General features: G+C 36.2%; 2 protein-coding genes across 3 annotated transcripts in view; one reads left to right on the top strand and one right to left on the bottom strand.

Moving 5' to 3' along the window:
- Hibch (3-hydroxyisobutyryl-CoA hydrolase) overlaps window positions 1-12,938 on the top strand; it is a 77,754-nt gene extending 64,816 nt beyond the window's left edge. Inside the window, exons 12-14 of one of the 2 annotated variants that reach the window (XM_026389056.2) lie at window positions 6,226-6,345; window positions 9,669-9,702; window positions 12,606-12,938. In XM_026389056.2, the coding sequence (XP_026244841.2) occupies window positions 6,226-6,345; window positions 9,669-9,702; window positions 12,606-12,721 (270 nt within the window). In that variant the 3' untranslated portion in view covers window positions 12,722-12,938. Of the gene's footprint in view, window positions 1-904; window positions 1,036-6,225; window positions 6,346-9,668; window positions 9,703-12,605 lie in introns of those variants that run through there. The other variant, XM_077799089.1, reaches the window with a different exon arrangement.
- A 4,294-nt stretch (window positions 12,939-17,232) lies between these two features.
- On the bottom strand, window positions 17,233-17,671 carry Akap19 (A-kinase anchoring protein 19). Its single transcript, XM_026389023.2, has one exon. It carries the CDS (start codon window positions 17,669-17,671, stop codon window positions 17,366-17,368), a length of 306 nt encoding a protein of 101 aa, XP_026244808.1. The 3' UTR covers window positions 17,233-17,365.
- Window positions 17,672-17,979: the final 308 nt, after the last annotated feature.

Below are 17,979 nucleotides of genomic sequence, written 5' to 3'. Positions count from 1 at the left end.
CATCGGTATGTGTTTTAGGTAAAACTCCACAAGACCAAGGGAAGAGTCACAGAAAAGCAGTGGTCTGAATAAGACACAATGCTCATTCAGGTCTGGGTTGAAATCACTTTCCTATCAGGCAGATGGCTCACACCTGATTTAACACTAGGACGAAGGCTACTGTAAAGTGCTCAGGTAATTCAGTGAGGGAAAGATGGTCTTTTCAACAAATGGTTCTGTAATGATTAGATATCCATATGCAAGGGAAAAAAGAACTTGACTCTTACCTTGTACCACATGCATTTCAAAATGGATTATATATTTCAAAATGAATGTAAATGCTATGGCTCACCACTTAAAAAAGAAAGCAGAAATGAATTCTGTTGTGAATTTGGCTTAGCCGATATATATATATATAAAATCAGAAAAAGAATGAACAGAAAAAATAAATAAGTTGGTGAGATGATCCTTAATTTATTTTTTGCTGTACTGGGGATTGAACTCAAGGCCTTACTCATCTAGATAAATGCTTTATCACTGAGTTACATCCCCACCCCTAGTAAGATGATCTTTAATATAATTAAATACTTTTGCTCTTTAAAAGATACTGTCAATAAAATGAACATAATTTCAACATACATTTCTGGGGAATGGACTTTAATTCACTATATAAAGATAAGAATATAAACAGCTTCTGTGAATGTTTTTGTATGTCTTTTGGTAGCAAAGTCATCAAATATGCATACATTTTTATTACTGTCAAATAATTTCCTAATATGATTGTACATTTACTTTTGAGCATTGGTTGGTTCTACAGCCTTATCAACTTATGATATTATTTCTTTTTCATTTAGTCATTCTCTGTGACTTGCCTTTTCTCTCTTTCTCTCTCTCTTTTATTTTTTATTTCTTATAATTTTTTTAGCTGTAGATGGATACAATATCTTTACTTATTTTTATGTGGTGCTGAGGATCGAACCCATCGCTTCACACATGCAAGGCAAGCGCTCTACCACTGAGCTATAACCCCAACCCTCTCTCTCTCTTAAATAGTGCCACATGATGAACAGAAACTGTTAATTTTAGTATTAATCCAACTTATCCTTAAAGATAAAAATCTTTAAGAACATTTCTTAAAGAAAAAAATCTTTAAGAACATTAAAATTGTTGATTACTATAGGTTTTCTTTTATTTCCTGTTTAAGAAATCATGGCCATCTCTGTAAGCTTTTATATTAATAGATGTGTTACTAAGGCTTAAGGATCCTCAAGAACATTGGAATCTAAAAGGCAATATAGGTCATTGTCTTCTATATCAAGGGTCCCCAAGAACACCCCCAAGTTTGGATATCTGCTAGAAGGATTCTGGAGACTTCCATGTAGTTGTACTCATGTTATGATAATATACAAAGCAAAATCTGCAAAGGGAAAGGGAAAGGCACATGGGGTGAAATCTGGAAGAAACCAGGAGCGAGCTTCCAAGAGTCCTCTTTCACTGGAGTGACACAGGACTTACATAATTCCTCTAGCACCTGGTTGAGACAAGACTTGTGAAGGACTTTACAGACTTGGTGTACAAGGCTTTCACTAGGGACTAGACCTGTAGGCACTGTGCCGAGCACACACCAAAATTCCAGACTTCCAAGGGGAAAGCAGAATGTTGAGTTTTCAATTCCACAGATAAAGTGTGGTATTCAGGTGCATTAATTTCTCTTAGTGAAGATGTAACTTTCTTTGTAGAGGACTTGCATTTACATCATGCAGTGAATTTATTCCTAGATATTTAAATGGTTTCAATGTAAATGGTATCATTTTAAAAATTCACTTTTTGTTGATATGTAGACGTAAAATTGAAGTTAAATTTTGTATGTTGACCTTATATCCAGTGACTTGTCTAAACTCATTGAGTCATTTATAGTTTGCAGATTACTTTGAATTATTTGTACATATACTTTCCTTCTTCACTTTTTTTTCCCTTTCTCCTCCTTTAGTTCTTTTTTCTCTTCCTGTCACTCTCTCCTTTCCTTATTCTGACTGCCTGTCCCCACATATTGCCCCAGCTTCCTACACTGCTTCAACACCTCTAGCAAAATATTCAGTAGAAGTGATGAGATGATAGTCATCTTTGTCTTATTCCCAATCTCTGGAAAAAAATCTTTAAGAACATTAAAATCGTTGACTACTATAGGTTTTCTATGGAATTTTTCTTTAAGTCAATATAAGGAAGATCTTTCTAGTCTTAATCAGCTAAAAGGTTTTTTGGTGATTATTGGTTTGAATAAAGGTTGGATTTTATCATTAATACTTTTTTTGCAGCTATTGGGATGATCAGATGATTTTAAAAAATTTTGTCTGTAATATGGTATGTTAAAAGTAATTATTCTTTTTCTTAATGGTGCTGGGGATTGAACTATTTTAAATGCATTTTAAAAAGTAAAATGATCGAAATATACATGAATTCCAAAGTTTAGAATTCTGTGTTAGGATTTTCCAAAGAAACAGGACCAAAAGGAGATAGGTGTTTACGTGTGTGTGTGTGTGTGTGTGTGTGTGTGTGTAATCCGTATAATTAATATATAAAAGAGTTGTTTTATAAGATATTGGACTCAAGCAGTTATGGAGGATGAGAAGTTCCATGTTTTGTTGTCTGCAAACTGAACACCCAGGAGAGCCAGTGCTAGAGTTTGAAAGCCGGAAAGGAAAAGAGTCTAAATTTAAAGAGCCTGAGAAGATTAATATCCCAGCATAAGGAATCAGGCAGAGAGAGAAGCCTAACCCATCTTCCTCTACCTTTTTTCTTTTCTTCAGTCTCTGAGTGGATTGGATTTATCCACTCATATTAGGAAGGGTCTTCTGCTTTGCTCAGTCCACGAATTCAAATGCTCATCTCATCCAGAAACATTCTCACAGACATTCCCAGGAATTTGTGTTTAATCCAAAATCTGGTCATCCCTTGAGACAGTCAAGTTGACATTTAAAATTAACTATAACAGATTCTTTCTTTGAGGATTAACTCTAGACTTTTAGAGAATGTTATAAATGGCATCCTTATTTATTAATGGAAAAACCTGAACATTTTCTAAGTTCACATAGTGAAAGAAAAAATAGGGGCATACCTATATACCTCTTCAGTCAACCCCAAGACCTACTTGATAAAATGTTTTAATTGTGTTAATAGATGTACTGAATATTCTAGTTTTATATCAGCCCTATTGCATATTATTTTTCTATTGAAAGTGCATGTCACAAGATGTGTTATTGGGTTTTCTAAGACGGGGGGAGGAGGAAAGACAACATCTTGAGTTTTTCTATTGTTGAATTTTGATAAGTCTTGAAAGAAGGGTTCTTATCCAGCAGGCAGTGATTATAGTGATACAATGCTCTTCGAGAGCAAGGACCATGTCCTGTTTATTATTGTCTCCTCAGAAGTAGACACTTCTACTCCTCAGAGTAGACTCTAATGATCTGCAATTAAAATGTGAATCATTTTGATAAAAGTAAAGGAAAAAAGAAGTTGGTTTCTTGATGTATAGGAGACAATCTTTAATGGGTCAGAGAAATTGATTAGAACACTGACCAGTATTTTACAATGAGTAGAAACATGTTCACTAGGTTGTGTGGGTACAGAATTGCATCAGTACACATTTCTGGCATAGCCAAAGATGAAAGTCCTAATTGTTCATCAAATTTTTCAGAATAGTCTGTACTAACAAATCCATGGCTGCTTTGACAATCTTCATCTTTCTTTGATTCTAATACATTTCTCACTTCTCCGCCAAGGGAAAAGTCCCCATCTGTGTGCTCATTCCATCTTTTCCTTCCTGTGTAGGAACTAATTGTATCAGTCATTTCCTCCTTTCAGTATCTTCAAGTTTACCATCTTGAATTATTGGCACATTTTCTTATGCCATTATTTTCAAAGCTTTTCTACCCTTAAACAAGTTAAAATGCCTTCCTTTGACATTGTCTTCCTTACTTTGTCTTCCACTATCAAAATTACATGAGTTTTCAGTTGTTTCTGTTCATTACCTGATGTGATATCCTTTTTCTTTTTGAATTCTCTGCAGCTTTTGACAATCTTGACTACTTTTATAGCCTTGTATAGTAGGAATTGGAGTTAGTACCCTTGGGTTTGGTTCCTAACTCACTTTCTATGTCACCTTGGACAGATTCATATCAGGGTTTGGTTTCCTCATTCCTCATCTTTCCCATCTCCTTTCCCAAAGTGTAATGAAACATATTAACAAACTTCCCTAAGAGCTATAGGGATGTGCTCAGTACATCCTTATTCTACTGTGTTTCTGATGCATTGCAGTACCCTTATTGCCATGCCATTTACAAGGCAAGTGGTAGTATTAGCCTGATTTTTACAAATGAGGAGACTAAGGTCAGTCATCTAGGAAGTGGTAGAGCTGGGATTCCAACTCAGAGCTCTGTGGTCCTAGAGCCTAACCCCAAGCCTCAATGTTAAATTGCTAGCATACTAAGAATAGTTAAACCCTTAGGTTGTCAGTATGCCAGTTTTTTCTTATGCAGTATCAGTATTACAGAAATATTTTTCAATAGTCAATATTTCATAAAATGTCTAACAGCTTTTTGGATGAAGCATTTCCCCTCGTTTTTTCATGTGTGGGTGACAAATAAATGGGGCCCTTAGTGCCTTTCTTATGGAATATACTTCCTCAGCCAACTGAGGAAGTATAACAAAAGACAGACTTTTACAATTTGCAAAATCAAAATGGAAACCATAAGCAGTTAGCTCTTACAGTTTTGCTGAGGAATAATTGTGGGATCACACACTACAATGTTGTTGATGAAGGAGTTGTGGTTTCACTGACCTTGTAGACAAAAAAGCCAGAAGGTGGCTTTTCCCTTCAGTATAATTTTCAGCATTGTGAATAAAGTTCTTCCAAGTACTCACTTCCAGGTACTCACAACAATATGGGTATTGCTCCTACTAAAGAAAACTAGTAGATTTGTCAACAAAATGGACCCATTGTCTGCTTACCAAAGGAGAGGCCTCCTGGCACAGCATACAGACTGCTGTGAGGTGTTATCCTTATGCCCTGTGACTAGAAAGGCAGGAACAGGCAGTAGGAGTAAGTGGGATGATGTCCACAAAGCACCTAGCTCAGAAGGGTGAGTTCCCTTGAAGAACATTTTTATTTCTGTCCTATCCACTTTTCTTCTCTTCTACTCTTCTCTCCCCTCCCCTCCTCAATTCTCTTGTCTTCCAGGAAGTATCAACTAGGTAATAGCTCTCTTGTCTTCTCTTCAGCAGCACTGTGGTTGTATGTAGGTCCCTGATCTTTCCTAGACTTTTCCTGTATGGTAGTCATCTACTTAAGCTCTGCCAACTGCCAGGTAAGATGCTGTCCTAGCCACTCAACCTGTTCTTTGAATCTGTTCACCAGACTTAAGGATAATACAGAGAACATAGGCTCTTGAAGTGGGGAATTCTTTGAATTCACAAAATAAAGTTTAAACCTTTGAGCAATCATTGAACAATAAGCTGGAAACTATATATTGCAATTATAAAGGAAAATGTAGGCATCGGGTGTCTCTGACAAGGAATGGACTCTTTCATCAGCCAGGTAGTTACGATCATGCTCATGCATTGGAACACTGGTAATAGCATCTCTAAATTCAGAACAAGTGGCATAGCATTGTAGTAAGAAGTCAGTCTATAATTCTTATTTTATTATTTAAATACTATAGAAGAATGCCTCATAGTAACTTGGATCATTCTGTCTTCTCTCTTCCAAGGTAAGTAGGTTTATTTACAGGTGAAGAGTTCAGATAAGACACTTCTAGAGTCAGTGGGAAGGAAAAGCTACTGCCTTTCTTAACTCCTTTACTTTCTTTACATTGTAAGAGAAAGTGTCCACTGAAAATATTACTACTTTGTAATATGCACATTAATTTTATTTAAATATAATCACTGGTTGCTTAGTTGGGATCATAATTTATGCCAGGCAAACCCCAAAGGTACATTAAGTTGTAAGTATAGAATTTACCCCACTTGTGGAATGATCTCTTTTTGTAACAGAACTCTTTTTTTTTTTTTTTTTTTTTTTAAATTTTGGTGTTTTGGCAGGATTAGGCTAAGGCATAACCCTTTGTGAGTCTTTGACATATGAATTAATGGGCATATTTTAATATGACTTGCATGGAAATTCTTCTGGCTTATTATAGACAATAAAGGAACTATTTGGCTACAACTAACAAATATTTTTTTCCCCAAAAGGTAATTAATCAAATGTCTCCAACATCTCTAAAGATCACTCTAAGACACCTCATAAAGGGGTCTTCCCAGACCTTGAAGGATGTATTAACTGAGGAATATCGTATGAGTCAAGCATGTATGGTAAGAATTTGTTTTTTAAATATGGTTTTCTCAGAGGCGAGTGGTGGGAGGGAAAGGGAGAGAGAAGGGAAATTGCATGGAAACGGAAGGAAACCCTCAACGTTATATGAAATCACATATAAGAGGTTGTGAGGGGAAAGGGGGGGGGAACAAGGGAGAGAACTGAACAACAACAGATTAGGTAGACAGGGAAGATGGGAGGGGAGGGGAGGGGGGATAGTAGGGGATAGGAAAGGCAGCAGAATACAAAAGTTCACTAATATGGCATTATGTAAAAATGTGAATGTGTAACTGATGTGATTCTGCAATTTGTATTTGGGGTAAAAGTGGGAGTTCATAACCCCCTTGAATCAAATGTATGAAAGATGATATGTCATGAGCTTTGTAATGTTTTGAACAACCAATTAAAAAAAAATAAAAGTTGATGGGCTGGGGATGTGGCTCAAGCGGTAGCGCGCTCGCCTGGCATGCGGTGGCCCGGGTTCGATCCTCAGCACCACATACCAACAAAGATGTTGTGTCCGCCGAGAACTAAAAAATAAATATTAAAAAAATTCTCTCTCTCTCTCTCTCTCTCTCCTCTCTCACTCTCTCTATTAAAAAAAATAAATAAAAATATGGTTTTCTAGTTAGGAAAGTAATATATGCTCATTATGTAGAACATGTAAAATACAGAAAAAGATAAATAAGAAAATCAAAACTGCCTATAAATCTACTCCATGAAAACAAACAGGCCAATTAATTTTAGGGTTGTGGAGGTATTGCTACCCAGATTATCATGAAGCCTTTATGACATAGCAGTTGCATTTGCATGTGTATAAAAAGGCCTCTGACCTCATGTGGAATTAAAAATGAACACTGTCCATTTCGTAGGCAAGGTCTCTGTCACCTTGGGCAACGAGCATAACTGTTCTAAACCTGAATTCTTTCTCTGCAAAAATGAGGATTATTACTTATAAGTTGATATATGCATAAATGGAAAATATTAGTTTTGTGACATGTTTTAGTTGGTAGATTAACATTGAAAGTACTATTGTAAATATAGACAGCAATCAAAGGCAATGTGAATATCATGAAATATTTCAGTCAGATTTTTTGTCCATATAATAAACTTTATAAAGGCAGAATTGTCCCTTACGTTCAGAGGGCCCTTAAGTATCATATTATTTAGATTAATATAAACTTATGGTCAAGGGAATATTTAGTTTAATTACAGAAAGCAGACATGCCTAATGGATTTTAATGTCTTGAAATAGCTATTAAGACATCAAATTTGTTAATCTAATCAGAAATAAAGCTCTTTTTGACCATGTCTTAAAGTTACTTCTTGAGGAGGCAATGGTAGCTAAAATCTATTGAGTGTAAATACTAAGGAGAAAAAAAAACAGAAAATAGGATACAGAATACAGAGCCATAGTGGGGGTTAAACTATAGATAGGTTAACCAGAGAATTGCTCTTTGAATGAAGACTCTAAAAGTAGTGAGCCATGTAGATTTCTGGAGGGAGAGCATCCCAGGCAGAGGGAACTGCACATACAAAGCTCTGAGGAGAGTGTACCTCCCTGTGCTAGGAAGAACAAGGAGGCCATGTGGGAGGGAGGGGTAATGTAGTGGTGAGTGAAAAATGAGGTCAGAGGCAATATTGTGGGGAAGGGCCTGGTGGAGCATACAGGGGCTTCAAGCTGTAAGATCTTTGACTTTTGTTCTGATTAAAATGGAAGCCACTAGATGGTTTTTAAGCAGAGGAGTGCCATGATCTTTAATAGAGCTCATCACTCAGGCTGATGCATTAAGGCAGTGAGTGATAAGATCATCTAGAAATCAAGAGATCCCAAAACTGAGCCCTAGGGAACCCCCACCATTTTAAGGTGGGGTAGAGAGAGTGCAGTGGCACTGTCAAAACATCTGGCAGATGAGCTTAGAAGTAAGTATTCTTTGAATCTGGTGACCCTGAAACCATGGGTGATTTTGTCAAATCTTCAGAGTAGTGGTGGAAGAAGAAGTTAGAGTGCAGAAAGTTGGAGAGGAAATGAGCAAATGAGATGTGAAAGTAGACACAATATGTGTATACAACTTTTTTTTTTTTTTTTTTTTTTGTAATTGAAATAGAAATAGGTAGAAGCTAGGACTGTGAGGTTCATTTTGTAACATGGAACGGACTAGAACCTGTTTGTAAATTGGGAATGATCCAGTTGAGAAAAATGGTTATATTGATGATACTAATAATAACTTATGAATACTTAGTATGTGTCAGGCCCTACTGGAATATGGATTAAAAGAATCCTGTGATGGATGTATTGGTATTGCCATTTCATATAAGGAAACTGGGGTTTAGAGAAATTTCTAGGCAAGGTTACATGGTCACTGTGTAGTGGAACTAGGAAGTGACTTGAACTGCATAAACTCACCCACTCAGTTATGCAGTTGCACTGGCAATGTAAAATACAGAAAAAGATAAATAAGAAAATAAAAACTGCCTATAAATCTACTCCATGAAAACAAACAGGCAGAGGAGTAGATGACTTTCTCAAGCAGACTCTTTGAGAAGGTGAAGGAGATGTGAACTGGAGTGTAGGGAAGGACTGGCCTTGCGAGGAGAATGGTCCCTTCCTCCATAGTCATGAAAAAGAAGGCAGGTTCAGATGGCTGCAGTTGGCAATACATGTTTCAGTGGTGAGGACATAAGAATGTTCATTCATGAGGGCTTCTCTATTTTTAATAAAGTAGGAGGTTAGATCATTAGAGAATACTGTAAGAGGGTTCTCTAGGGGAAGAGGCAGAGAAAGCAAGAAACAGTTTAAATTATTATTTTGGGGAACTGGGAAGAGATTGGATAGTTTTCCATGCCTGTCTGAGAGTTGTGATCATGAATTTTAAACAAAACCACTTACAGTTGTATGATTTTTGTTCAGCTAGATTAAGCTGCTCAAATGCAGACAGAGATAAGTGGTCGGGTTCTGCTGGTGCAGGGATTTTGCTAGAATTGTATAAAAGAGAGGACATTTGAGGAAGATGAGGCATTTTCCAGGAAAAGTGACCTATGAATGGACTGGAGGGACTGGACTGTACGAAGAGCAATAGGAAGCCAGTGTAGGGGGAAGAGTTATGGAATCAGGGGACCTGAGGAAGACCAAGAGCATCACAGCAGTGAACAAAGTTTCACAAATAAAATTTGGAGTTGATGATCAGAGAGTTGTCAGGCTCTAAATGTCATTGGTTCAGGTTATGGTCATGGGAGAGGAGGTTGCAGCGGCTGAAAGAGAGACATAACCCAGGATAAGGATGCCTAGAAATCTCCTACATTAACCTCAATTTTCTTTCAGAGAGGTCATGACTTCCATGAAGGCGTTAGAGCTGGTAAGTAACAAATAGCTGTGTTTCCTTCTTAGATATCAGGGAAATAGGATTTGTGAGCATACAATGTTACTTAAAGTTGGTAGTTTTTTTATTAGTGAAAATTAAACTTTTGTAAAAATTGGCAAGTTGTGTTTTTAAATATACTGGATATAAAGGGAAGTTCAGTCTTGAAACTAATATTGCTCTTAAAGTTCACCTAACTTGGTTACTGCTCCCTAATTTACATACAAGTAGTAATCCTGCTTTTACAGTCACATGGACTGCCTTATGAGCTTGTAGACTCATCCTGCTGCTGACTCCTTGCAAAAGCCCTCAATTCTCCTTCCCTTCTTCCTCTTTTGCTACTGGCCTGGTTAAATTGGGCAGTGGTTGAATCCTACCATCTACTTTCCTTGCCTGTACCTGAGCAGTTAAACATTGCTGGAGAAAAAGCATTTGACATTATACTTTCCATTTTTACTTCTCACCTCTAAAGTCAGCATTTTTAGAAAAAAAGCAAGTAAAGTGATAGTTTTTTCCCAACAAACTTGCCACAGTTCCTTTTATGAATAGCCCTCATCTTTCTAAGGAGTTTTTGTTTATTGTATAAAATGAATTTTTTTCTCTGCATATATTTTGTATATCTAATTTTCTTATGTTTTTATTAATCATCTTGATAATACTCTAGATATACATTTTTATCTGAATAAAAGGTTATGTTCTCTGAACTCAAAGCTTTGGTAAAAACCAGTGACTATTGTAGAATTCTCTTCTTTTCTGGCATGATATAACATTATTAGAAATAAGCACCAAGTACAAATCTGTTTGGAAGACAATGGAGTTGAGTCAGAGCAAATGGCTATGTTTTATAGAAATCAAGTACAATATGCGTTTTTCCCACTAATTCCTTGCCAGTTCTCACTGCATGCGATTAGTGCCTACATCTCTGATTTTAGGAGGACCTGTGTACTACCTTGGATTGTGATGCTAAAGTAGTCATGATATATTATGATAGCTCTTCTTCAAAAAGGGAGGTATTATTTTTAGATAAATATTTGCAGTTATTTTAAGAAAAAAGTTGGAAGTCAAGCAGTGTTATCTAGAGTTCTGATTCATAAAGCAAGTGATTATCAAGCTACTTTTCAAATGAGAGAAGGTGTGTTGCCTCTTCTTTAGCACAGCTTCTTTATTCAGAAAGCAATATTTATTCTGGCTAAAACTATTTCATGTTCTTGCTACAATTTTCTAACTACAAAAATGTGTTAGCAAATTAGAAGAAATGAGTTAGCAAATTAAGAAAAGTTGCAAAAATTCTCTTTACATCTAGAATAAACTTCTGTCTAGTTATAGAAGGAAATAAAAATGGGTTATCTTAGTAGAGCTAAGTAGCTACCAAATGGAATTTAAACAGTATCTTAGGAGACCTTCTGAAAAAAACAGTTGCCTACATGGCAAGAATTTCTTTCTATCCTAGGCAAAAATTTTTGTTAATTTGAAATAACACCCAGATTTGATTAGTATTCTCTTTTCTTTTGTCCTTCAGTGGAACTTCAAGGAGGGTAGGTAGTATTGGTCAGAAGACTCAAAAGTAGGCATCAGAACATCAGTGTTTAACATCACCACTGATCTGATTGCAGAATCCCAGACAGCCATACCTAACAGCCTCCAGCACAAACTGGGTGTGATGGTGCATGCCTGTCTGTAGTCCCAGCTACTCAGAAGGCTGGTTTGAGATCAGCCTGGGCAACACAGACACACCCCATCCTAAAACAAACAAAACAAACCTCCAAAAACAAAAGATTCTAACAAGGCTTCCAGTGTCCACATTTAATTGTATATAAAGCTTCCTTTTCTCCACCTACCAAGAGAAGCTTCTTCCTTGGTTCCCAGACTGCTTCTTTCATTAGCTTAAAAAATTAGTTTTTTTCCAGTCTTTGTAGAGTTTGTATATTTAAATATTTCTATTATTCACCAGAATTATGAACATGTTTTTGAAATACTTTTTCTTTAATTGTAGATGGGCACAGTATATTTATTTTTATGTGGTATTGAGGATCGAACCCAGTGCCAGTTGAGCGCCCTACTACTGAGCCCCAGCCCCAACCCTAAATATGCACATTTTAAGCATAGTTGAAATTTGCTACCCCAACCATAACATTTAAAAAAAAATTTTTTTTTGTAGATTCACATCTAGTTGTAAGAAATAATGTAGAGATCCTGTATGCCCTCTACCCAGTTTCCCAAACGAAAACATGTATAACTGTAATGTGTTGTCACAACCAGGAAGTAAGCATGGCTCTTCTTATTTTTTAAGAAGAGGTTATAGATTGCCTCATCCTTATAGTCCTGTGGGGATATTATGTGGCTACACTAGGTGATGACCACACTGAAACAAGAGAAGAACAAGGCTTCATGATAGTCTGATTTTTTTTTTTTTAATTCAGAGCTATCTGAGCTAGAGGATTTGGCAGAATAGCAATGTCCACATTTAATTATGCATAAAGTTCTTTTCTCTCAACCTTAAGTAATTTTCCTCCCAAAACTAAGTGTGGTGGAGGTGAGGTGGCAGATCTGAGTCATTTGCTCTCCCTTGTCTTCCCTTTCAACCATACCAACACTAGTTTTATCTTATAATTATTTTCTTGAAAGAGGAAAATGAATGTTTAAATCACTGAATTAGTTCAGGTGGCTTTATTAAATCTGCAGACATGAAGCTTAGTAGGTGAGAATATACCCACACCAGTCATCAAAGGTATATTGCTGTCCTTCCATATTCTCTGAGGGTTTAATTTAGAAGAAAAATGTACAAAAATATATACTGAAAGGAAACAATGTACTATAGCAAAATATGCCTACTACAAAACAGCTTCTATAAGTAATTAAATAGAAATAAATAACCTAATATCTATGTCTTCTTTTGCCAGTTTTAGTTGATAAAGACCAGAGTCCAAAATGGAAACCAGCTAATCTAAAAGAAGTTACTGATGAAGATTTGGACAATTATTTTAAATCTCTGGGAAGCAATGATTTGAGATTTTGAGGTGACGGTTACTTTTAAAATTTATTTTGTAGCAGAGGTTGACAACTAAACACAGAAGCCCAGTCTGGCCTGCTGCCTCATTTTATGTAGTCTACAAACTAGAAGTGGTATCTTAATTTTTGAAGGGTTGGGAAAGGAAATAAAAAATTAATATTTCATGACTTCTGAAAATTACATGAAGTTCATGAGTGTCTACAAATAAAGTTTGATTGGAATATCACTGTGTTCTTCTGCACGTATCATCCATGGCTGCTTTGATGTGAGTAGTTGCAGCAGAGATTGTATGGCTTGCAAAGCCTAAACTATTCACTCTCTGATCCGTTTTTCTGAGGATGGGACAATTCAAAGACCTCTTGAGATTCTCAAGTTATTATATCTATTTGAAATGGGAAATTTGGCTTTCAGTAAGTAGTGATTTATGATTTGGCTAAACAAACTTAGGTGTGGATTATAAAAAATAAAGACCCTGATATTTTTTTGAGGATTCTGTGGTAATGCATCATAGGGTTACTATAGCATAAGAGTTCCTTTTGTATATATTAGAAATCTTGGTCAAAAAGAAAAAGTTCTCATGAGGTTATCTCTCCAGTATGTTAACTCAGCTTTGATCTTCCCTAAAATAATTAGAATATCTTCCCATGGGTGAAAATGAAGGCATTATTTTTTACTTACGATATTTTCTAATTTGGCAGAATAAGGACCCCCAGTCTCTAAGACAGAGATGCTCTACTTTTTATTATTTAAACTTTTGTGTGATAATAGTTAAAAGTAGTTTAAAATATAAGTATCTTCAATAATTGGTACTATTGACAAAATAAGTGTTTTTTAAGGTATGTAAGGCTTTAAAGTTCTAGTTAAGAATAATTTTTAAATTAAAGGTCAGTTTATCATTTATTTGGTAACTTGTTCTAGTTTTTCCTTAATTCCACATCCATCAGAAACTAAAAAAATTTCAGGTGTGTAAGAACAAAAACATAGAAAGACATCAAAGATTATGGATTATACCCTTCTTATAGATGAGATTGAAGCCCAGAAGGTATTGCTCAATTCTTAATCTATTTGACATGGTTTCTTCCAAAAAATTCAGGAACAGATCTGAAATAAAAATGTCATGATATCAGATATTTATATTCATATCTTTAAAGCTTCTAAATTGAACTCAAATGATTCAAGAAATTATTTGTATAAGTGGATTTTTATTCACTTTACACTTGTTAGCAATACAGAAAATGTTGTCTTTTATGTTAAAAAATGTCAAAGTATACAGCATTGAAAAGATTTTCCTTCAATTAAATAAGAACTTATAGCTATGTGATTGCAACTGGACTTTTATTGTATAGTTACCAAAAAAAAAATTCACAAACGTATTTGGAAAAAAATATACCACTTTATAACTAATTCTTACAGGGAAGAGAATTTGTTAACAAAACTTGGGTTTTGTAAATTAAAGTGCAGGTAGTACTCCTGAACCAGTGCTCCTGGCTCCAAGGAAGACATGGCTTATTTGTTCATGTAAAGACAGGATGAGGGCATTATGATTAAACCAGGTATTTGTTAGAACTTTTCTTTGTTTTGGGAGGTGCTGAGGGTTGAACTCAGGGGCTTGTGCATGTGAGTCATGTTGCTCTACCACTGAGCTACATTCCCAGCCATTTTATTTTCTTTTAAGACAGAATCTCACTAGGTTCCCAGACTAGCTTCAAACTTGAGGTCTTCCTGCCTCAGTCTTCCATGTGACTGGAATTATAGGTGTGTAACACCACAGCCAGCAAAATTTTATTTTTACTGTTTCTTGACATTACTTAAATGCGTCTGTAACTTTTGATTTCTGCAATGTGTAATGCAAATGTACACTTCCACACCATCTCAGAATACCAATGATTTTTGAGTAGGATGTATGAGTACCATGCTATTTTTATCATACTATAGTATTAAGGTGGCTTGATATAAATTATTCCTTTGGGATTAAGATGATAATAATTTTTGTCGCCTTCAATATGCCTTGAGTGCTGATAACCACAGGCAGTTTGCAACAAACTGATGAAGCAACTCAAAGTGGAGAATTCTAGGTCCAAAGGCATGAAAGTTAATGGTATGTAAGAGACAATTGGGAAAGCAGCAGTGGGGCACATTGTGGGGTTGTGTGACTCTGTAAATAAGGGATTGGTGTGCTTGTTTTCTAATGATCAGCCTCCACAGTTGCCACCTGGAGGGTCTTTGTTGTGCTGGTAAGTGTGCATGGGCCCTTACACCACTAATGCTCCAAATATGTCCTTTTCCAGTAGCTAATAATTCTCTTCAGTATTCTATTTTATAGGTCTCCTTCTTTCTCAGTTGCCCTATTTTTTTTATGAAAAAATGAAGTAAAGCCCATGTTTCAATATGAATGAATGAAGAAGGCAAAATTTTACCAAAACTGTTCTTGTCATCAAGGCCAAACTCTGTCTTAGTAATTGTCACATGCACTATAAATTGTTTACTTAGCTATCTTCCCATCTGGTTTATCCACTAACTCACTGATTATGTAAGCCTGTGGCTCCTTGTTCATGGGTTGACATATAATACAGCAGCTTTTAGATAACTCTTAGATGATATATACATCATATTCTATGGAAATAAAATTCAGGGCAGGGGTGGTGCTCAATGATAAAATTTTACCACCATAGTGCTGAGAGAGGGTGACAACAGAGATCAGACTTCTAGCTAGATATGGATCTTTCAGAGATTCCTATTACACTCTGGGAAACAGGGGCAGAGGGCAAAGAAGGAACCTGAAGTTAAAATATTTAGTTAGACCCAAACCCCACTAGTCTATGTCCCCTATGTATACTGAAAAATTTAGTGACATACTGCTTTGTATGGCTTTGTGTTCTTACCACAGTATGATAGTATAGGTTTAATTTATATCTTTCCAATAGCAAATGACCTTACAGCAAAAGCATCCTTAGTAATATATAAAACAGAAAACATCCTCATCTAGGTTTTTGTCTGTGTCATTAGTATAAAATCGAAAAACCTCAAAATTTTCATGAGCTACAAATGTACTTTGTACTTAAAAACTTTCTGTTGGACTACGACTTCAGGTCTTTCTATGAGGAGGATTGGTTGCTTTTCCATTATACAAATTGCAGGATTACAAGTTGAATAATCAGGCATCCCAAAACCACTGAAATTTGGGACATCACTTTATATCCCTTCCTGTGCTCATGTAACTTGGAGAATTCACTGATTCAATTGTTGGTTTCAAAGTATTGCATTAAGTTAGAGGTGTAGCTTTCTGCCTGCATACAAAGCCAAATATATATTGAAGTCACAAGCCTTCTTCTACCTCCTTTAGATTTCAGTGACATTGGTGTATCTTAATAAAAGGATTTTCTTTCTAATTTAATTAAACTATGTAGCAAATATTAATAGAGATAATTCTACAGACTCAGTCCCATTTTTCCTAAAAGTTTTGTCTTCTCAGTATCTTCCTCCCCCTCTCCCAAATCATGTTACCATTGATCTTCAAACAGTTATGTAATTTTTTTTTCTCTAAAGTGTGTACGTGATAACAGTAAAAAGAGAAAAAAAGCCTAATTTATGAAAATCGCATAGTGTATGGCTAAAAATGCCCAATGGGCACATATTACTACTAAAAAACAAGTACTGCTTCTTGGAGGAATGTGTTACTTTGTTCTGTAACACAACTGTAAATCCTCATGCATTATTTGGTCCCATGTAAACTGAATGGAATTGCTCTACTGGTCAGTAAAAGTCTGGGAATAAGTGCCACCTGTACCCACATCTGCATCTCTGAAACAAAGGTTAACACACAATTAATACCAGGTTTTGCTTTCTACCTTACTGACTTGGCTTCTGTTATTTTAAAGATTTACTGGATTGTTGTTTGTAAAAGGAACCTAGGACTTCTTAATACAATGCAATAAACATTAATGTCATGGCTTCTATAAATTATATCTTTAAAGATGGCTTTACACATAGTCTGACTCATTCAATAACAGTTGTAGTTAGGGCCCTGAGGTTCAAGGTGGTAGTTATGCTTTTCATCTATAAAAATATATTAAGAACAGGGTTCGAGGTGGAACTTTTCTACACAGGTTGTATTCTAATCTTAGGTCATAGGTGTTGAGAAGTGGGGATCCTTGACAAATGGTTTTGGCAAACCATCCACAATGAATCACTATGATCTGAGTGCCACTCCCTTGCCAAGGCATTATGGGGAAAAACCTTTTCACATCTGGGCTTTTTTTTTTTTTTTTTTTTTGGTATAAATTAACAGACATGGTTATTTTAAAGAAGTGACTTTAACCATTTAGAACCTGGGATACTTTTAGCATTTTCTTTGGTGGTGCCATTATGCCTCAGGAAGAAAGTGGTGTGACCCCCAGATGATTACTGGGTGCCACAGGACCTCGTTTGGCCCTTCCATAACCAAACTCCAAAAACCAGCAGGTAGAAATTACTGTTAACACAGAACTGCTTAAAACACATTTCATCTTAGGTTTTCCTACACCAGTGACATTATCATAGACAAGTTTCTACATCCAGATGGAGTTATTTGTACTTATATGCACACCAGCGTTTGCTTCTGTTTCATGTATTTAAACTAGCACCAACTATATCCATAGGTCAACAAAGTTGTCATCCTACAGCATCAAGGCCCTCGCTGTCACTCTCAATGTATGGGATGTCATAGTACTTGATGTTATTGCGTGCCCACTGCTGCAGGGCATCATGCAAAATTTCCTGGGATAGACGGTGTGCATATTCAAGCACCACAATGTTGGGCACTGGGGGTTTCTTCACTTCCTCATTGACATGAACTGGAGAAGGCATCCTAGGTAGAAATTCCTGTTCTGGCATAAAGGTTTCTTCATTCTCATCTTGCTTCTCTGGTGCAAATGTGGTAGGAAATGGAAAAGTTTGCTTTGATTTCATGCAGCCCATGTTGCAGAGGTGTTATGACTGAGTGAAGGAGAGCAGCAGCAAGACTACTTCAGCAGCATTTTGGGAAGACAGTGAAGGTCTCTCCACCACAAGATGTGGACTAGTGCTTTCTCTCGCCAGGCCACTTGGTAATCAGTGCTCCCTTTCACCACTCTTCACTCGTAGTGTTTATCTGTCAAGAGAAGGGAGTTTTCAGTTGTTGATGGATTTTAATTTATTTATTTATAGTAGTGCTGAGGATTGAACCCAGTGCCTCACATATGCTAGGCAAGTGCTCTACCACTGAGCCCCAGCCCCAAGAGAAGGGA

Source organism: Urocitellus parryii, chromosome 1 (assembly GCF_045843805.1).
Source record: "Urocitellus parryii isolate mUroPar1 chromosome 1, mUroPar1.hap1, whole genome shotgun sequence".
In the NCBI taxonomy this organism is placed as follows: Eukaryota; Metazoa; Chordata; class Mammalia; order Rodentia; family Sciuridae; genus Urocitellus; species Urocitellus parryii.
The sequence above is the reverse complement of the archived record's forward strand: the minus strand, read 5'-3'. Positions and strand labels throughout refer to the sequence as shown.